The sequence below is a fragment of the Silurus aristotelis genome (assembly GCF_946808225.1).
Source record: "Silurus aristotelis genome assembly, chromosome: 19".
Lineage (NCBI taxonomy): Eukaryota > Metazoa > Chordata > Actinopteri > Siluriformes > Siluridae > Silurus > Silurus aristotelis.
The window spans coordinates 9,008,458-9,030,060 of record NC_139592.1 but is presented as its reverse complement, the minus strand read 5'-3'; the positions used below and the strand labels follow the sequence as shown (position 1 = coordinate 9,030,060).

Sequence of the window (21,603 nt, the reverse complement as noted above, 5' to 3'; positions counted from 1 at the left end):
TCTACTCTCTTTCCTACAACAAACATGGCCGCGAAGTCGGACGGCGCGGCGGTGCCGTTACAGAACGAGGTCCCGGCGCTGTGCGCGCGCAGTCCGGTGCTGAGCTCGCCGCGCGGCCGCTACTCTCTGCTGGACTGCTGCTGGACGCTCGGCGCTCTTCTCGTGTTTTTCTCGGACGGGGCCTCCGACCTGTGGCTGGCCGCTGACTACTATCTGCGGCGGGACTACCGCTGGTTCACGCTCACGCTCGTCTTCGTGGTCGTGCCGTCTGTGGTGGTGCAGGTGCTGAGCTTCCGCTGGTTCGCCTATGACTACTCGGAATCCAGCAGCGCTGGTTCCGCCGCGGCGGCAGTCGTGGCGGCGTCCGGAGCGCAGAGGCGCTTCAGCACCGCGGAGAGCGGCGCCCGTACACGTTGCTGCAGAGCCTGCGCCTGGCTCTTCCACAGCATCGTGCACATTCTCCAGCTAGCTCAAGTCTGGAGGTAAGGGCCGGATAAGCACATAAGCGAATATATATATATATATATATATATATATATATATATATATATATATATATATATATATATATATATATATATATATATAAGTAATGCATGAATGTGATTAAAAGCCCTAACAGATTGGCGCCCATGCTATGATTGCACGCTAAGTGGAAACTAGTTCATCATGTGGTAGTGGGATAAGTGTGCGCTCACTCTTCAATCGGATAATTCATCAAATGTACAAGACAATTGAATCTTCAGTGTATTGCATTTTCTTTCTTTTTTCCTTTTCTCTTCAGACAGCTTTTGCTCTCATGAAAGCAACACACCCACTTGAAAGCACGGACCGCTACACATTACTCAGAGCAGCGTTAATGGCTTTGAGGGATGACTGCTGGTGCTGACAGTGGGCTGTTCTAAATTAAATCTAGCATGCTTTGTTTAACATTTCAGCTCACACAGCAGACTCCCTAATCTTTAAATGAACACTTCCAGGCCTCATTGCATGTAGCCTAACAGAGCACTTTGAGGATTTTATCTGCAATAAAATGTATTGTATGCCAAACATATTTGGACACATACCCGCATTAGCTAACAGTCAGGGGGTTATCCCAAACTGAGATTAAGTTATTCTGTAAAGAAATATTCTCTCCATTATTGCTGTCTATTATTTCCTGTTGTTTCATGCCACTCCATCGTCTCTTAGCCATGGAGGTTCCGGGCCCCTCCTCCTCCTCTTCCTCTCCTGAGCTTCTGGGTCAATAATCTCCCAGAGAGAATCGTCTACTCATCTGCTTATTCAGGCTGTCAGGCAGAAATTGCCTTAAGCACACTCTAAAACCCCTTTGTCTTTTCATTGAATAAAAGACATAGGCTCAGAGCAATAGTAAAGTTTTTCCTGACTTTTAGAATAGATTTTTCAACAACATGAAGAATAAAAAGCCAGAATTTTAGTATATCTTTTTTTATTTCATTGTATATGTTTTAACAAGGAATAGAAAAAATACTTAATCAGCATAACTTCAATAACACATTAACATACACATGATATTGCTATATTTGTTGGGTTTCATTTATTGTAACTGGCCACTTTGCTTAACATTAAAAGTAGTTTAATAGTTGGTCGCATTGTGCTATGTTATGGATTGTGTATATTATATTCCATCATTTCTCATTGCACTGCTAATCACATCAATTAATTATAGCAAAATCAGCAGAAGTGCCACAAAAGTGTTTAAAATACCCTGAGTTACTTGCCACCTGTCAGTGGAATGAACACTGCAGTCTCAATGCCACTGCTATACTAAGGATTATCCATCAAATACTATGGATCTTTCAGTGCTCAATGGTAGTTTCTTTTTTCATTTAGTGACGTTATTGAAATATTACATAGCTATAGCTGGGCTACTATACGAAATTCTATGCATACAAAATGCAGCTGTATGGTAAGAACAGCTAATAAAAAGGCACATTTGTGTAAATATAACATGGGAATATCTTATATACTGGCAAATGGCAGTGTGTATATTACACTGTAATTTATTATTTGTCTGGTCGCTTTGGACAATTCAAAACCATTTATTGTACTTTGACATAACTATAACTATTTTAACTAATTTATTCTTGCTTATGCTGACTTCCTTTCGTTGCATGTTGGGTAATAAAAACAGCCAAACTGCCTAAAAATAACTTTAGCATGCACTTGCATACAGTGATTCCTTTACATAGTGAATGTTTCATTTTGTTTAAGTTGTTCATAGCTAATGAAATAATCAAATTGATCTTTCTCCACATTGACACTAGTAAGTTTACTTGTAGATGTATATAGTATGCAACAGTAACATATTTTCTAGTTCAGAAAAGTCTGTAGTCTTCCAAACAAATAAAAATTCACCTTCAGATGGTATTGTAATACATATTAAATTAATACATATTAAATTCTATTCTATTCTAAAAATATATATTTAAGTCTGTAATGTTATATGATATTAAAAACAGAACATTGTTTTTTTTATATTACAAATCAAATGTTTCATTTTTTGTCACATTTTGTTATAAATATGGTTTTCTGTTCTATATATAGCGAACCATCTTCTTTTCTTCTAAACAAAACATTTTTCATACTGTAGCTCACAAGCCTCTAGTTGTCTGCCATAATGATGAATAGCTACAGAAAGGGCAAAACTAAGACCCATTGAAATTTGCATTCTAATTGCTATAGGTAAGAAAGATAAAGTAACTGTGAATATAGTCTTAGGCTGGACTTAAGATTAAACTGCTATAAACCACTGGCAGGATCTTCGCCTTGTCAGCATGTGTGTTGATTGTGATAAAGCTGTGCTGTTATGTGACCAGATGCTGTCGCTGGTTGACCTGCAGTGTGGAGAAGGAATTAATGATGGTTTCTGCTTGGTACACTGTAGGTTTGCCAGCTATGCCAGCCAAATTCAGTTGTCCTTTTGTCCTAATACTCATACCTTTTCCTAAATTGCTGTCTCAGTTTGTCTTTAATTTCTAAAGCAATCCAGCAAATCCATTTTTAATATTTAATTCAGAAAGTCAATGCATAATATTTTGTAAATTAAATATTATTTTGCATAAAGAAAAGGAAAACCTATTTACTCAATTATAAAGTCTAAGGTTTAATCTTGGCGGTAAGAATTTCAAATGCGTGACTATGTAATAGTAATAATAATTAAACTTTTCTTGTAACTAATTCAAAAATTTATTTTCACATCTGTTTTTATGCAAGCTGCATGCAAGAAACAGTAGAATAAAATACCCCAGAAGGTTTGGGTATTGTATCCTTCCTCCTGTAGACAAACAGGTATACAAATTTTTATAAAGAAAAGTCTTTAAGTTTCTTACCCAGTGCTGGGAAATGTGTCAAAACAGTATTCATGCATGCATAAAATTTAATCTATAAGGAAAAAAGCAGAAGTATTGCTGTAAAAATCCCAATTATGTTACAGAGGTAATTTTGCCACTTTGATCTAAAACTAATTAAATAACATTAATTGTTAAAATGTCTGGCTATTTATAAATATGAACCAGAAAGTGATTTTATTGCCTGTCACTTTTCCTTTATTTCTTATTTTCACTTCACCTGCCATCCACCAAGCAGGTAAATGAGTTTAAAAATTTGCTGATATATTGCCAATATTGCACTGTATCATATATCAAATATAAATGTCAAAGAAAGACACTTAAAGTCCAAAAATAATTTCTAAAATATTTCCTGATCTCTTTCCCTCACAGACACAGATGGCTTAAAGTTTACACCTCAGTTGTGTGGTGAGAAACTCACCAGTCTCACATTCCTTTGTGCCATGTGATAAACCTGAATGATCAGCTTCCTACTGTTGCCATTCTCCTCAGTGGTTCACCACATGAGACTTTATTACAAAGCTAGCACACAGAGCTCTCCCTGTATTCTGGTTTTGTTGGACTGGAATGACTTCTAATACCATTTAATCTGACACTGGAACTGGGCTTCTTACAGACCATCTTTATAGAGATTACTGATTAAGGTTTTATCTGAGCGCAGCTTTTAGAATCGTCCATGTTTGACAAAAATGGGTTTTCAATAAAAAATGGTGACCATAAAGGTAGGTGTGTATTCTGATTGTGACTTATTTATGGACTTCTAAGGCTTGTAGTATAGTGAATGCTGTACATACAATGTACAATAATGTATAATGTTTGGTCAAACTTTCTTTGAGGAGATATTTTTTGAATTTAGAGTGTAATGATATGTTTTTTTTAGGAAAGAAAATTGTAAAATTATCGGTTTCACAGTAACAGTTTGATTTACTTTCAGAAAACGAGAAAGAGTGAGAGAGAGAAATACTCTTTACAGCTACATTTATGTAGTGTAAAATAGGGACTAATTTGCATAATGGCTATTGTACAGTATTAAAGTAAAGTAACTATAAGCGGTTAATAAGCACAATCAGTTTATCAGTAAATAAAGATTTATAAGAGTTTGCAACTTGCCGTAATGGGAATAATGCACTTTGTTTGTGATAACGTCTGAGTACAATATATGACATATTTTCTACTAAGGTTTTTTTTTCTTCAATCAAAGCATAGCTGCTTGGCAAATTTAATTTTATAAAGTTATGTTCACATTCCACCAGCAGTTTATTACCTCGGTATCATATGATTCATAGAACCACAATTGCCAACCAAGGGAAGGGGGCTGAAGGAATTGCTGGCAATTGGTTACATGAAGACGATTTTTTTGCTAAGTTGTTTTAAATGAAGGGCCTCACACAGATTTTATGGTTTGCCACAAACCAGTGTTTATGTCCAACTTGTTCTTGCAAAAAGGACTATAAATAGATACATCTCTCAGAATGTGTTTCTTTTGAACTGGGCTGTGAATTAAATGGACACTGTGTGTGTGTGTGTGTGTGTGTGTGTGTGTGTGTGTGTGTGTGTGTGTGTGTGTGTGTGTGTGTGTGTGTGGTGTGTGTGCGTGCGTGCGTGCGTGCGTGTGTGTGTGTGTGTGTGTGTGTGTGTGTGTGTGTGTGAGAGGGTGAGGTATTATTGTGGGAGTATGAGAATGAGAACAATACACGCAAAACCTCTCATCTGTTATGGTGTGATAATTTCAAGTTAACAATAGTTCAAAGTTAACCTCCCCGATGGGTGAAGCGTGAAAATGATGTTCTTCATGTCTGCAGCAGCTGAGGGTTTAAATCCTGCTTAAGACACATTTCAGGATTTCAGAAAAAAACTATAAATTCCGAAGCCCTAAGATTAACTGTGACAGGAAATGAATGTAATGAATGTAGGTGGTTAATGAGTGTGAGTGAAGCAGGGGTGGACCACAGGCTGTGTGTGAGGTGCTGAGCTTTTGTTTAGTCTGTTAGTGTGTGTCTAGATAAATTAGGTCATGCTTAAATGGTCATTAAAAACTGCTAAAACAATATGACTCAAAGCAAGAGCTTCACATGCAGTCTGTTTCCAAGCTAATTGAAATAGTATTCTCCTCGTGTGTTAAACTACCATTTCAGAAACATATGCAGGCTTCAAGCTACTTATAAGTTTAATGATTTTGTGCAAGATTTTCAAAGGTGACTATTTTCCCCCAAAAGTGTAGTTGTATATGATATTTTCTTTGGCTTTGTTTGAAATATAAAAGAACACCGACATCCTATCAAGAACCTTGTACCATATTCTTGAAATTATTTTAGATAACAGCAGGGCTGAATTTGCATCAGACGGTGTAGATTGATTTTCTATAACAGAACGTCTCTTGACAGTAGTTTTGCCTGTGACATAATGATTGGTTTAAATTATTATTTTTTTATTATATTAAACATTACTAAATACGTTACTGGTTGAGAGGAATGGATGAGCTACAGCAAGGTTGAAATATACTTTAACCAAGAACCCTTTGACAGGAGATGTTTATGTAGGATTTATGCAAGGAGTCTCCAGTGTAAAGGCTTTGCATCAGACAGAATGTTTCTTGATATGGGGGAGTTTACAGGAGACAGAAATGTGTATTCTGTGTGTTCTGCCTTTTCAGTCACAACCTGCATTTTTTTTATCTCATTAAGTTAAGGCGAGGAGTGGCAAGTGAATGAAAAACTGTTTGTAGCTACTCTATGCTATGCTATTACGTAAGCCCCAAGAGGAACTAACATGTATTCTTAAATTTAGTGTAACAGTTAACAATGTAACTGAATAACGCTGTATTCTGTGCTTTTATATGAAAATAATGTACTTTAAGCTTGTAACCTTGTTTTAACAAAATTTTCATTGTGGAATAAAGGAATCTAGCTCTATGAAAAATAGGTTCAGTCACTGGAAAAGAACATCAGAGATTTTTCTTTGCATGGTGAAAATAGATCACAATGCTGTATATGCCTTTCTCTAATATACCTTGTTATCATCACCAGGAAAGGACATTATACACTTCATAATACCCCTTTCCCTCTATCAATCTTTACCAAGTACTGTATTTTAAAAGAAAAAGGCTTTAAACATAATTTCTAATATTGCCTTTGCTTTTACTTTCCCTTTTGTGTTTCCCTGATAATCTAACTGCATGATTCCAACTATTATTTCTTCCTAGATTTATTCGATCTTTTCCATTAGACTGCTGCAGACTGTCAATTGTACCATACTTTGATCAGTGTTTCATAAATTATGCCAAGATTAAATTTGAAACCCACCAAACCACCCACTATACTATATTGTCATATTATGTCAAACACTGATCAAAGTGTAGTACAATGTACTGATCAAATGTTCCTTTGGCCAGTTAATGAAAGTAAAGTCTACTGGTTACTGAGCACTTGAGCAAGGTTTGATTGCTGTTTTAAACTCATCCCTTTTTAATGCAGCTGTAATAGCAAGCCTCACCAAAGAAATGAGAAAAACAATAGTGAAAGAAAATTACCAACTCTTATTTTATTAGCATTTCTGTTTAATTAGTGTTACATTTAATCCTTGGCTGAGTTTGCTGAAGAAAGAAGCTGCCAGCTGCTGCCAAAGACACATAGCATGCTATATGTAATGAGTTGACACCAACAGTCTTGTTAATCAGGAAAGTAAACCACTGTGTAAGACAACAGTAAATACAACTAGATTCAACTGCCAGCAGTTTTTATACATTCAGTGTAACATGAGAGAAAGCATGAAAAAGAAGTAGAGATTAAGTTGAAGCTGTTAGAGTTTGGTCTGTAAAAAATTAGTTGATAGATGATCTACAGTTTAATGAAGGATGCTTCTTTATTGAGCAAACAGAGTGTGAGTCTGTATCATGCATGTACTTGCACCTGATCTGAATATGTTTGCAGAGAGCAATCTGGACATCAGTTTTCATCTGTTGACTGCATGCTAAAACTCTCAGCAGACTGTTTGTCCATTGCCAACCCGATTGGTGACATTTAGGTGTTACTGTGCTTGTTCTTCGCATTCAAAACTCAGCACAGAGCCAAGATGATGAGCTAGCAAGTTAACAGCTGCTGAAAAAAGAACACTAGAAACCAGAGGGTGTTGATGTGGTTCTGGTGGTCTTTAATGGTAGCTTAATGGAATGCATTGCTTCTAATGGCTGATGGCTCATTGAATTTTATTCTGGTAATTGTCCACACAGAGAAGGCCCTGTTGAGTTCTGGCGGTAATCATAAGATTCCCAATTGACCTAACGTGTAAGAGGAAGGACACAAGTGCATTAGCTTGTTGTTTAATAGTGCAAATTCAATAATCATTGTCAATACTGAAGGCTGGCATCAGAGGCAGACGACAGCAAACAGTGATAATCCATGGAGTAAAAAAACGAGAACAAAAAATCAACAGCTAAACATGGCAAAAAATATCGAATTAAATGCATGTAAAGGCTTTGCCAAAAGATTGAAGAAATAAAAGGGACAAAATAGACAATCAAGGGCCCAAATGAGAATAGATTGACACAATAGTGAACTTGTCAAATGAAGGACAGGAGTGAAAAGAGGACAGAGAGCACATGTCAAATCAAAATACATGCTATGAATACAAAGCATCCAAGACTAGTGCTTGTTATTCTGGGTAGCTAAGCTGTACACTTTAGAGGTGGAAATTATGACAACAGAAATGTTCAGGAACATGATGATATTTTAGCCAGTTCCCAATAAAGGTCCATCTCATAATAGTTTCCATCTTGTTTGTGAAAATGTTTACTTCACTACAATCTCTAAACATGTTGTTGGTGCAGGGCTGTTGTTTTTCTTCCCATTTTGAAAAGAAAAAACAATATTTAATAAATAATTTTAACACAAATAAAGCTAATTATGTATTGACCAAATAGTTTACACTAAAGAAAGTGAGCAATTGAAGGCCAATTGGCCAATTGTCATGTTTTTTTTTGTTGTAGGATAATTGTTTTTTAGATGTTTGATAAAAGGTGATTATCTCCAGTGCCTCCTGCAACCCAAAGATGAGCTGTAGAGCAATTGGGTTAGCGAACCTGCTTCGACTGCTCAGTATGAGAGGGGACATAAATCAATAATCCCTGACAAACAGTGGATTTGCCCTGGTTTAGAGAGACCAAACAGTACAAAACCTCTCTATAGATGTCATGTGCAATCTCTGTGTGAAATTGATCACTGTCACAAGATTTTCTCATAATGCTTCGGTTAAGTAAAGTAATAAATGTCTAAGCACGTCAGCCAAAAGGTTGCCAGTTGTCACAAAACTCAAAACCAACAAACACAACCGTACCTAACTGAAATCTGTGTTTCATTGTTGGACTGAAACTGAATTTGACATTTGTGTATTTGGTAATTATTTGTCTTAGTTTAAAATCCCGAATGTAAGGATAATTACATTTTGTATGATTTTGTTCAGGGTATGATATTTATAGACTAAATTATATTAACATTTATACTGATGACCAAATGCACTCTGTTGTACTTTTGTACTTGAGAATGAGAGAGCTTTTGTAACTAACCCAGAATAGGTATAGTTTTTTTTTTACTCACTTAGCACCTCATTGCTTTTTTGAAGCATGGGATTTTGGTTGTGTAGACCATGTTTTCATATACTAAGCATAACTACAGACTGTGTACAATAGACAGAATAATGGTTTTCTGGTATAAGAATGAAATGTTGGAATTGTACCAAAAAACATGCACTGGTCTAATCAAATTTTTGTGTTTCTGAGCCCTGATAAGTCCCTGTCATCTATTTTTTTTCTAATTGCAATGTCTTAATACATGTTAATAAGAAGCTGCTCTTCTCCTTAATGGATTTTTATGTCCCAGCTAGATATTTTTTAATTAATAAGAGAGTGGCATGTGCAATGCATGATTTTATCTGATAACAACCTCCCTCCCAGAAAGATTGATAAAAAAAAAAAATTGCCCAGAAAGGAAGGAGGTTTTCAGGGATCTATTGCTTTACCAAGAACATTTTTCAGCTTCAAACAAAAAGTGAAATTAGCGTCACTTGTCAAATGTGAGCCATTCATGCTGTCAGCCCTGGCACCATGGATGTATGCTGCTTGATTGTCTTTTGAAGAGCTGTCTTTTCGCTCACATTTATCATGGAGGGAGCCAAAAGGAGGTTGTAAAGCAATTTTATGTAAATCATCATCCGGAGGTGAATCATCATGCCAATCTCCTGGCTTCCAGCCAGCACTCTTATTACATTTATTTTCTTTGTGAGAAAATTACACATTTTGCCTATTTCCTGTCAAGAAATGCAAATCTAACACAAAGGAATGATGGTTGAAAGTATTTAGTTTATAACAGTTAGGTCAATTTATTAACTGTTTATCCCAGTTTGTAGACAGTGTGATGACTTTTATAAATTCTACACATTTGTTTGCATTTCTTGTTTAAAATCACTACAAGTCTGTTTGTTAGAAGCCCAATAAGCTTAGGAAGCATAACATTAATAAGATATATAAGGAACGGATTAGGGTTGGGATTATAAGTGTTGACTGTGGTGTCTGTTCTTCCATTTCTGTGTGTTCTAATGCATTAAACGAGACTAGACATAAATGGATGTGCCTGAAGCTTTAGAGGTAAGGTAAAAATGTATTTGCACAAACAAGGAATAGAAATGTTTTCAGCTGACTGCAGGTATTAAATGTTCTGGCCAGGTAAAAAATTATACAGCATTTATAAGTAGCTACTTGAAAAGTGAACATAAATTATGTCTTGGTCCAACTGCTGAATTTCCCTTTTTGTTTGGTCTTGTCAATCCCCCACCCATCACCCAACCACTTCTAATGATTTGCTACGGATGTGTCAACAACATAGGCTTAAATAAATGAGCTCTAATGCGCATGAAAGCTAGGAGGATATTTCACCAAGTGTAATCACAAGACTCGATTTGTTAACATCATAAATCCACACTCTGGCTTTAAAAGAAATTAGCCTTTACTTCATATTTTTCTGAAATGTATTTTTTGTTTTCCAAGGCCTGTGGTATGAGGTCATATAAATGTAAATAACATGAGATCATACCATCATACCATCATACCACAGGCATTTATAAGTAGCAAGTAAATGATATGTAAGCCCAAAACAGCGATTATGTGATGTATATACTTATATATATATATAGAAACTGATTTTTTTCTAGTTCAGAGAAATAGTTGAACTGATTATTAGAGGAATAAAGTGTCAGGGCTGGCTGGCAGAAAGGACCCAAAAGCAGGACGCCACCAGAAGAACATAACCAGGTCAGAAGGGGAAGCACAGGCAGGAAAGAGAAAATATCCGAATACTTCTGACACTCGGTCTCTGTACTTAAAGAGTTAACACCGAACCTCCGGGACACCATGAGTGGATGTTTGGTGGATCCGAGAGAGAAAAGCGAGTCTGATAACAGTCCGAGGTCGAGAGCCTGAGAACAGAGCAATAGAGGGAAAAAAAACACCTGACGTGTGGATGCGTAATACTTGTGAGGAGCTTAAGAGCTACTGCCGCAGGGCTTATGACCTTGAAAATGGGGAATGGACCCATGAAACGAGGGGCGGGATTCTTGCACATGGCCTTGAGTGTCAGGTCACGAGTAGAAAGCCAGATCTTTTGTCCACTTAACATTGGGCAGATGGAACGGAGGTCTCTTGCTCTTGGGTTGTGAACAGTGGGGGTTGGTAGCCGAACACAACCCGGAAAGGCGAGAGGCCTGTAGCAGTGGTGGGAAGGGTATTATGAGCGTATTCAGCCCAAATAAGTTTTTCCAACCATGTGGAGGGGTCTTGGGCGCAGAGAATACAGAGGCTAGTCTCGATTTCCTGGTTGAGCATTTCAGTCTGGCCATTAGACTGAGGATGAAACCCGGAGGAGAGGCTGACAGAAATATCTATTAGACAGCAAAATTCCTTCCAAAAATGGGCAGAGAATTGGGGGCCCCGGTCGGTAGTCCCGAGGTAAACCATGCAGGCGGAAGACGTGCTGGAGCAGGAGGTGCGCAGTTTTAATGGCATAGGGAAGTTTGGGTAGGGAAATTAAGTAACCCATCTTAGAGAACCTAAGTATGGGAGGGAGGTGGATGAAGGAGACTTTCGGGGTGCCCCTTGGGGTTCTTGTGTTGGTTACACATGGGGAAAGGCAGCAATGAATTCAGGAACGTCCCTGCGGATGGATGGCCACCAAAAATGTTTCAGGAGCATGGCCAAGGAGTGCCTGGGTGACAAAAAAAGGGACACATTACGAGTACCCGATAATGCCGTTTGGCCTCACCAATGCGCCAGCGGTCTTCCAGGCGCTAGTAAACAATGTTCAACTTGTTTGTATCCTCACATTCTCACGCTCGATTGACATAAATGTCCAGCACATGCGTTCAGGACTCGGGCGGCTCCTCCAGAATGGATTATTTGTCAAGGCGGAGAAATTAAAATTCCATGTATTCAGCACCTCCTTCCTTGAGTTTGTCCTTTTAGCTGGTAACATCCAAATGGACCAAACCAGGATTCAGGTGGTAAATAGACGCCAATCTGCAATTGCAGAGGTTCTTGGAATTCGCCAATTTCTATCGGCAGTTCATCAGGGGCTATAGCTCCATCGTGGCCCCCCTTCACATACTCACCTCCATGCATCAGGCCTTCAACTTGAACCCAGATGCTGAACAGGCCTTTATCAAACTTAAAAGTCTCTTCACCTCAGCCCCAGTCCTGGCTCTTCCGGATCCAACTTACCAATTCGTAATTGAGGTGGACGCCTCTGATCTGGGGGTTGGTGCCCTTCTGTCTCAGAAAGATGCCCGGGACAACCGCCTACACCCATGCGCCTTCTTTTTCCTCCGTCTCTACGAGAGCGCTTGGCGGTCAAGTTGGCCCTGGAGGAGTGGTGTCAGCAAAGCGCATAAACCCACGTCAAGCACATTGGGGACTGTTCTTTGGGAGGTTCAACCTCTCCCTGTCCTACTGGCTGGGGTTTTAAAATAGGTAGCCTGACGCCTTGTCCCGCTTGCATTTACCCAGAAGAGAAAGAGCTCCCACCTGATTCCATACTCCCTGCCACTGCTACTGTCCACGCACTCAATCTGAGAATTGAGAAAAAGCTCCAGCGGGCCACGGTCTGCCAACCTGTCCCTGAGGGCTGCCCACCACAAGGGCTTTACGTGCCTACACACCTCCGGGCCATAGTGGTGTCACAGTTTTTTACAAACACGTTGAACATTGTTTACCAGCGCCTGAAAGACCACTGAGGCCAAATGGCATTACCAGGTACTCGTAATGCCCAGACAGGGTTTTGAACGCTGTTTTCCACTCATCCCCCTCCCGGATTCAGACAAGGTGGTAGGCGTTTCAGAGGTCTAGTTTGGAAAAGATGGTGGAGCCCTGGAGAGAGTCAAACGTGGAAAACATCAGGGGCAATGGGTACTGGTTCTTGACTGCATGCTCGGGTGCTGAGAGACAATAGAGCCGGCCACGGGGAGGCATGATTCCAGGCAGGAGATCAATGGCGCCATCTTAGGGCTGGTGAGAGGGCAAGGAAGATGCAGGGGTCTTGCTGAACACTGCCCCGAAGTTATGGTGGGCAGGAGGAACAGAACTGAGGTTGAAATGTTCGTGCGACTGGCTAACAAAGTTTTGCTGCATTCTGCCAGGCTTTATTAATCCCTGCAAAAAAGTGCATGTTCCTGTTTGCTTATTAGGGCACTGTTTTTTGCACCGTAAGCATGTTTAAGAAGCGTTTTGTTTTTACAAACATAGTGGGTTATGAATTTGTTTTTTGTTTTTTTCTAAGACGTGCATTATTTTGGTCTTACCTCTGACAGGTTTTAGAAATCCTAGTTTGAACAATCATCTTGAACAGTTACTTTTTTTTTTAAAGATTAGTCTATTTTTGTGTGCTATGAATGAATATTCTCTGCAGGCATATTGTATTGTACCGAACTCAAGGGAGTGGTACTGATTAAAGTGTTGCCATCTCAACAGATTCTTAGTACTCTGCTGTTTGTAGGTCAGCAAATAAGAGAATAATTCTCTTCAATGCCTTTAATATAAAAATAATCAATGACAATATACATTTTTCATTTGTAATGATAAAACCTGACTCATTTCCTAATGCTTCTTTTTCTTTTATCTGCCTCTTTGCATTAACTGTCTTGCATGTTGGGGTGCCATTTAGGTACATACGTGCCCTGTATCTGGGTGTACAGAGCCAATGGCGGGGGGACAGCGGACACAGACACTTTTACTGGCGCCTGATGTTCGAGAGTGCAGACATTAGCATGCTACGCCTGCTGGAGACCTTCCTGAAGAGCGCGCCACAACTCGTTCTGCAACTCAGCATCATGGTCCAGGCCATGCAGGTCCTCCCTTTACAAGGTTAGTTGCATTAAACAGCCCAGCTTTGTATTTACAAGGTGAAATTCTATACACAGGTAAATTGCTTCGCAAGCTAATCTCAGCAAATGTTAAGGGACCTGAACTCAGGTTTAAACTGCAAACCACTATAATGGCATCTAAAATAATACAAAAGATCTATACCTTCAAATATGTGCCTTTTTTATTACTCTTGTGTCTGTGCAAGTTTAATCCATAGTGATTAGCCCAGTCTCTGCTGCCTATCTGTATTGCAAGCTGTAGTCAGACTAATTCCGATTATTAGATTTATCTAATTAGTGTTTATTGCCAAAGTGTGACTAATTTAGAAACCTAGACTCACTTAGCATTCATTAATCTACAAATTAGCTGGATAGAGCTTTGCTTCTTATAGAGCACAACTCATGATAATAGATGTCATAAACATGAATAGAATGTATAATGCTAACCCTTTTCGATGCCACACAAATTATCAAGTGTGTAATTACCAAGGAACAGCTCCCTTATAATCACTATAATAAAATATTAAAGATAAACTTGATTCTTAGATTGTACTCCTGTAAGTACTCTGCAGTGCTGTGCTAATGACCAAAAAAGGTTGGGAATTCAAATGTCCAAATTTCAATCATTTCAATCAGAATCTGAACATGATCAGTACATTTTATTTACAGAAATATATTTTGGCATTATAAATTGTTCAAGAGAGACTCTATGAGAAGACTTTATGGGGAATGTGGGACTGCTCATTAGTATTACACATACATGAATTACAGTATAGGCAAGAATACTTATAGCACTAAATAAACAAATAAATCAAAAAGCATCCTGTGTGTGCAAGCAGCAGTTGAGGTAGGTGCCTCACATATAAGATAAGAATTTAGATGAGAGGAGAAAACAGGGATGAACATTATCACAAAGCCCCAGTTCTTCATTGCATGGCATGGCTTTGAGATTCTAGATGTTGACATTATTGCATCATTCATTTCCTGCAGATTTTTCAGGTTAATTTTTATGCTGTTGTTCTACCACATTGCAAATGTGTTTTATTGAATGTAGATCTAGTTAATGGGAAGGCCTTGGAGGAACATTGAATTCATTGTGAATGTTGTTAGAAGAAGGGCAAATTGTGAACATAAATGATGCACATGATCAACAACAACCCACAAATACGGCTGTGGCACTTAAGCCATAATTAATTCATATTAACAGGCCCAGAGTGTGCCAAGACAGCATTCCCAACAACATTACATCATCTACATCAGCATGGACTGGTAACACAATGCAGGATTGGTCCATGGATTAATGCGGTTGGTGCCAAATTCTGAACCTACCATCTGTGTGGTTCAGCAAATTTCTAAATTCATCAGACCAGGCTATATTTTTTCTAGTTTTTACCTATCCAGTTTTGATGGACCTGTGCCCACTGCAGCCTCAGCTTTTTGTACTTAACTGACAGGAAACTGACATGATCTTCTTCTGGGACCTGTAGACCATTTATCTCATTTTGAGATGCTGTTTTGCTCACAGCAATTGTACAGAAAAATGTGTGGGTGTATCTTATAAAGTGCTAATTGGTTGTATTTTGTACATAGAACACATTTTTATTAAAGAAATATAAATATAGACTATGTTTTAAGCTATAAAGAGATATTTACTTATGTAGGACAGAACACGTTTAATGTCAATCTTATTCTTATAGCAAAATACTGTATCTAAGATAAGCACCAATTCTAAGGCATGACCAGAGTCCAGCTGGAACATTAGCTTTATTAAAAGGCTTTAGAAGTTATATGGCACCAAGAAAAGAAGCTTTGAATGACAGTTTATAATAAACATACTTAGAGGCATTTTATCCAAGACGTAAACAAGAAACAGACACAAGAGAATACCCTGAGGTGCAATCTAGTTTGACAAGCTATTATTTCATACAATGACATTCTGTCTATATCTACAAACAGTGTATGTGTTTGCCTGGCATGAATCAGCATTCACTTACCTTGGCTAAGTAATGCATATAATAGTGTAATATTCAAACTGACAAACAGTCTATAGCTCACTGAAAAAATGTAAGAAATATTTTTATATAACTATCACACTAGGGTGATAGTATGCAGTTTGTCTGTTATACTGTTACTCTACGTTTAGTCGGCAGTACAATCCTGGCATTTCTTTATCTGCGATGATTAATTTGTGTTTCCACGTTAAAACACACAGGAACAGAAGTCATTCTGATATATTGGCTAATTTAGAAAGCACAAAGAGCAGTTGAATTGCCTGGGCTTGTGTCTATGGCATTCATTAGCAAATCTCCCTCAGTTCTGCTTCCTCTTGGCCAAATGAAGATCTGCCAGATAGTGATTAAATATTTATGAATCCTCTCCATAGCACTCACATTTTTTTTTAAAAGGGTATGTGTTTTATGCTTGATATTGATTTCTTCCTCTCATTCGAATAAGTGCATGTCATTATTGACACTAAGCACTAGTGACAAAAGCACATCCATTTTGCACTGTCCATTTAAACCTATTTTGATTTCTGGCATTTATTAGCTTGTATCTCTGTGTTGTAATATTAAACCTATCACTGATGTCATCACTGAATATAAGTTAATGGTGCTACGTTATATGACCTTATTATAAAAGCATAATAAAAAATGTAATCACTTTATCTCCTCTCTCTTTAAGGCCTGTCTGCTTCTGCATCTCTGGTGTCTCTTGCCTGGATGATGGCGTCCTACCAAAAGGCTCTGCGGGACTCCCGTGATGACAAGCTGCCCATGTCTTACAAAGCAGCAGTTGTGCAGATGCTGTGGCACTTGTTCATGGTTGGAGCACGTGCTATGGCATTTGCACTGTTCGCCTCAATCTTCCAACTCTACTTTGGGATCTTTATCGTGGCCCATTGGTGTGCCATGACTTTTTGGATTATCCAAGGCGAGACTGATTTCTGCATGTCCAAGTGGGAAGAGATCATTTACAACATGATGGTGGGCATTGTGTATGTGTTCTGTTGGTTCAGCGTGCGAGAGGGACCCACACGTTGCCGTCTACTTCTCTACAGCCTTATAGTACTGGCCGAGAACGTGGCCCTCACTGCAGCATGGTATTTGTATCATGGCCCACGCATCTCTGACTTCTATGCTGTGGTGGTGGTTTGCGTGGTGGCATGTAGCTACGCCCTGGGTACCTTCTTCATGTTTGTATACTACTGCCTGCTTCACCCAGATGGCCCTGTAACAGTTGCCCATCTAGGATGTGGCACAGTGGAGGGTGGTGCTATTTCAGAGGCTTGTCTTTCAACAGCAACCTCTGCTCCTCCTCCAGATGTTGTGAGCAGCCCACCCAGGACGTTGCAGAGGACTAAAGGAGGAGGAGAGCAAGAAGCAGCAGGTGAGGGGGCAGATGTCTTTCAGGTTCGCCCCCCTGCTGGTTTAAGGACTCCTGCACTCCGCCCCAGTCCAAAGACAGAAGGGCCGGTTATTCGAATCGACCTGCCAAGGAAGCAGTACCCTGCCTGGGATGCTCACTTCATTGACCGCAGACTCCGCAAGACCATCTTGGTCCTTGAAGATGCAGCACCAGGCACCCCCAGGATCCAGTACCGCTGTTTGGGCACACCGAAGGAGGTGATGGAGTATGAAACAACAGTGTGAATGCCACACAATCTCACAAAAGAGCCCACCTGTTCTCTTACTTCAAATGCTGGATGCTGCCATCCTATCAGCCTGCCATCAGTTTACTCTGGTGCAAAAGTTCCAACAGGCAGAGGGGGGATAAATAGAGATAAAATGGTATAGACAGTGCTGGTCAGGTTTCAACATCATATGACCTCTTTTGTATCTTTGACATCTGGAGGAAATATGCATTGTCAGCAGTGCTATTTGAGTGGGTAAAGCTTCTTCCTAGTCACAGGAAGGTGGTGGGTTTAGCGCAAAAGAGGCTGCCAGAGAGCCTCTCTTTTGGCTTTTTGAACAAGATCCCTTGATTTGCTGGGCTAAATGTACATGTTGTTTTCTGCCTATAATAGTAAGTTACTTCGGATAAAAGCATCTGCAAAATCCACAATACTCCAGCTTTTTTCAACGTAATCTTTAACTAACCTCTTAGTAACCAGGGCAACTGTTCTGAATTTGTGGTTTCCAAGTTATGTAAAACAGTGGACACAGCTGTAATAGAAGTTTGTTTACAGAGTGTGTTCATATGCAAGATCTCTTATTAGAGATCCCCTGTTATTAGAGACCCCCTGCTCCCCCAGTCCCTTGGAAAAAAAAGGACAACAGCAGTTCAACAGCTCACACTTCACAGAAAAAAACAATAGATTTAAAACATTACTAGAATACATTATTCTTGCATTACACTGATATTTTTATTAACCATACAAATGCTTTAATGGGTATAATAAGAATCATTTGTTTTTAAATAGGCTGCTGATGCTTAGACAGGTTAGACATTTCACTCTGGACTAAAATCGCCATTTAAACCTAAAATGCCAAAGAACAGAATGTGTCTTCACTCCTCACAGTAAAAATTCTCCTTCAATTAAATTCTCTTTCGGTTTTTTCCCTATAAGTAAGTCTAACCATATTCATCTATTTTTATCTAATGGTAAATAAACACAAATATGTTTTTCACTCTGTGGCCCTACTCTAATGCTATCACTTGGCAGTATTGCACTATATACAGTTACTCCAGCCCATCTGTCACTAAGTACATCATGTCAACCCACCTCAATCCTGTCTGAATGTAAATGGACACCCATAGGGCCCCCAACCACAAATTATATGGCTGGTGGACCATTCTAGCACCTGTCGTGTCATTTTGAGCAATTGTGCTGGGGTTTTTAATTCTGTCATAATTATTGACTAAATTATAAGACATGCCAATCTTCTTAAACCGCTTTATAGGCATACAGTTAGAGACCATAGATTATTTTATTATTATCTCTATGCATAATTTATGTTAATCCTCCTTCAGCCCTTCATCACTGTCAATTTCAGATTACAACACTGCTTTTTTATGGATGTTTTTTTGTTAATGGACTGGTTTATGGAAGTAAAAATGAGGTTGCGATTAAAAAAATAAATAGCAGCAATGAAAAAACTGATACACTAGTACAATTATAGAAAAAGTTTCCCACACGATACTACAATGACCAACTGTATAATTACGAAGTGAGCCTTTATTATTAACCAGATTAAATGGTTAATCATGTAGTGTAGGTCAATATATGCAGTATATTCACAGATTTAAATGTGTGCTGCTAATGCAGCAGATACAGAATAGTTCGAAAATGCTGGAGTATTCTTTTGATGAACATTAATATAATATAGCATAAATAGAACATAATGTGCTATTTTGGTGGTCCTATTTTGAGCCTCTTTTTTATCCACTCCTGGATAAAAGAATCATACAGTATATTTGCTACAAAGAGCCAGCGTGTGAGGCGAAAGGGTAAGATGAGTGTCAGAGACATTGGAGACAATGAAGACTACATCATGTTGCGGTAGATATAGTTATGTTATAACCCGCAACAATTCTTAGCTTTTATTTGATTACTTTTTACTATTTATTTATGGAGATTATGATATTGTAGCTTTTAGGTGAGGTAAGATGTATGAACTAATAGATTTATTCATCAGTGTTCAGCCCATGTAAATAAAATAAACATAACACATTAAAAAACAAAACTCAAACAGGTCACAAAGAATCTATATATGGTATTTCGTTTTAAGAAGTTAATCCTTAAGAGAGACACAAGACATTCCTCATTTAAAAAAAAAGGATTTTAATATAGTTCTGCAGTATTTGACAGATGATGTCTAAAAGCTAACAGGGCTCAGATGTTTCAGGTTCCAACTGGACAATTATGAGTTTGCGATGAATCAACTTGTAGTGTATGTTTACATGTTTAAAGTCATTTTCAATTTTTAATTAATAAAGGTTAGCATTATGGTTACATGGCCATGAATACTGGATCAACACGAGCAATAAAATCAAAGGTTCCTGCATTGTAAAATTGTAATTAGAAAGATGTTCCACCAACATATGTGTAAAAGGTTGGTGCATCATTTCATTGATTTCATTACTTTAATTTTAATCAAAATCATCCAATCATCATATGTAATACTTAGCATGATGTTAGCATACTTAGAGTTTTGAATTCTCTGTGTGACTCAAACACTCATAAGCTACTGTTTGGACCATAATTGTATGTCTCAACTTGTTTTCTATTTTAAGAATGTACAGGTTTTTTTTTTTTTTTTTTTACATAAATACTCAATGAAAATATTCCACCAAAATAATTAAAAGAGGTGCATAATTCAACAGAAAAAAAAATAAGAGTAAAGAGGATGGTGAGCTGTCTGGTAGGAAGGCTTAATAGTGGGAAATCTTTGGTCAAGTGCAGCATATTGTAATAGCATGGATTTGCGTTGCACGACGCATCTGCAAAAACAGAAACATAATGTTTCACACAGCATTATCTTTACCTGCACTGTCTCTGTACTGTGTTACCATTTTGGTGCTAGCTGTAACACCTCAGCACAGCCTTCTGTATGCCATAGTAGATTGATAAAGATCATACTAGGAACACTGGTTTATGCTGGATTGAACTTGAGACACATTAGCTAGATGTAAAGCCTTACACTGCTCATATCAATCTGTGATTGCTGTACAAAATGATGATGGACTTAAGCCATGTGTGTGTGTGTGTGTGTGTGTGTGTGTGTGTGTGTGTGTGTGTGTGTGTGTGTGTGTGTGTGTGTGCGCGCGCGCGTGTGTGTTATTTAAGAGATAATAAAAACAAATTGTGTTTACTGGCTTGATCAAAGTTATATACTGGAGACTGTTTTTTCTGATTTGTAAAAGAAATGCATTCCTAGATAAGGAAATGAAAATGCATATGCAGCATAATGATTTCTGATTTTCTTTCAGGTCTTTTGCTCAGTGAATTTAATAAGAAGAAGAATACTGCTCTCATGTGGAAATATACTGAATAGCACCTTAAAAACCAAGCCCTTTAGACCTAATTATGAGTAGTCAACAGTCATTTACAGTTAGAATTTTTTTTTTTAGATAGACAGATCTCAACAGCAGCTCTATAGCAGGCCACATCTTCATTGAGCTCGCTTTGTGCACAGGGGCATTGCCATGCTGAAACAGGTTTGGGTTCAAATTTTTATTACAGCACATCTAAAGACATCTTGTACAATTACAATTAAATCTAATTAAGGCAATAAAGATTGTATTATATTGATTAAATTAATTTATCAGTGAAATTGACACAAATCTAATTGATTAACTAATTGGAAAATGTAATTAAATAGTTTACATTTGTAAAACCCATTTGGGTTATACAGATGTGTATATAAGTTTGGTGTGTGTGTGTGTGTGTGTGTGTGTGTGTGTGTGTGTGTGTGTGTGTGTGTGTATATATGTGTGTGTGCTTGTGTCTGTGGGTTTTTTTTTTTACATTTAATAATCAATTTTCTAAAGATATGATCCATTTAACTACTTATTTTAGCATACTTTACATTTATTTTAGACACAAAAGGCTAAAGAATCAATGGTGCCAGCATTATGGATACTTTAGCATTTCATCCATGCGCAAAACAAAGCTTATTTCCGGTACCGAGTGAGTAGTCACAATGACACTGCGCAAACTGTAGTTTCTTTTTTTTATCCCTGATGTTGTTGTGTAAAATCAAAGTGCGAGGCAAAGACTAATATATATATATATATATATATATATATATATATATATATATATATATATATATATATATATATATATATATATATATATATATACATTGAGGAAAATAAGTATTTGAACACC

General features: G+C 38.1%; 1 protein-coding gene across 1 annotated transcript; it reads left to right on the top strand.

Annotated features, from left to right (window-relative positions):
• xkr7a (XK related 7a) lies at positions 1–20,581 on the top strand. The gene is made up of 3 exons (XM_083569930.1): positions 1–482; positions 13,571–13,770; positions 16,452–20,581. Exons 1-3 carry the CDS (start codon positions 25–27, stop codon positions 17,417–17,419), a joined length of 1,626 nt encoding a protein of 541 aa, XP_083426056.1. The 5' UTR covers positions 1–24; the 3' UTR covers positions 17,420–20,581.
• The last annotated feature ends 1,022 nt before the right edge of the window (positions 20,582–21,603 follow it).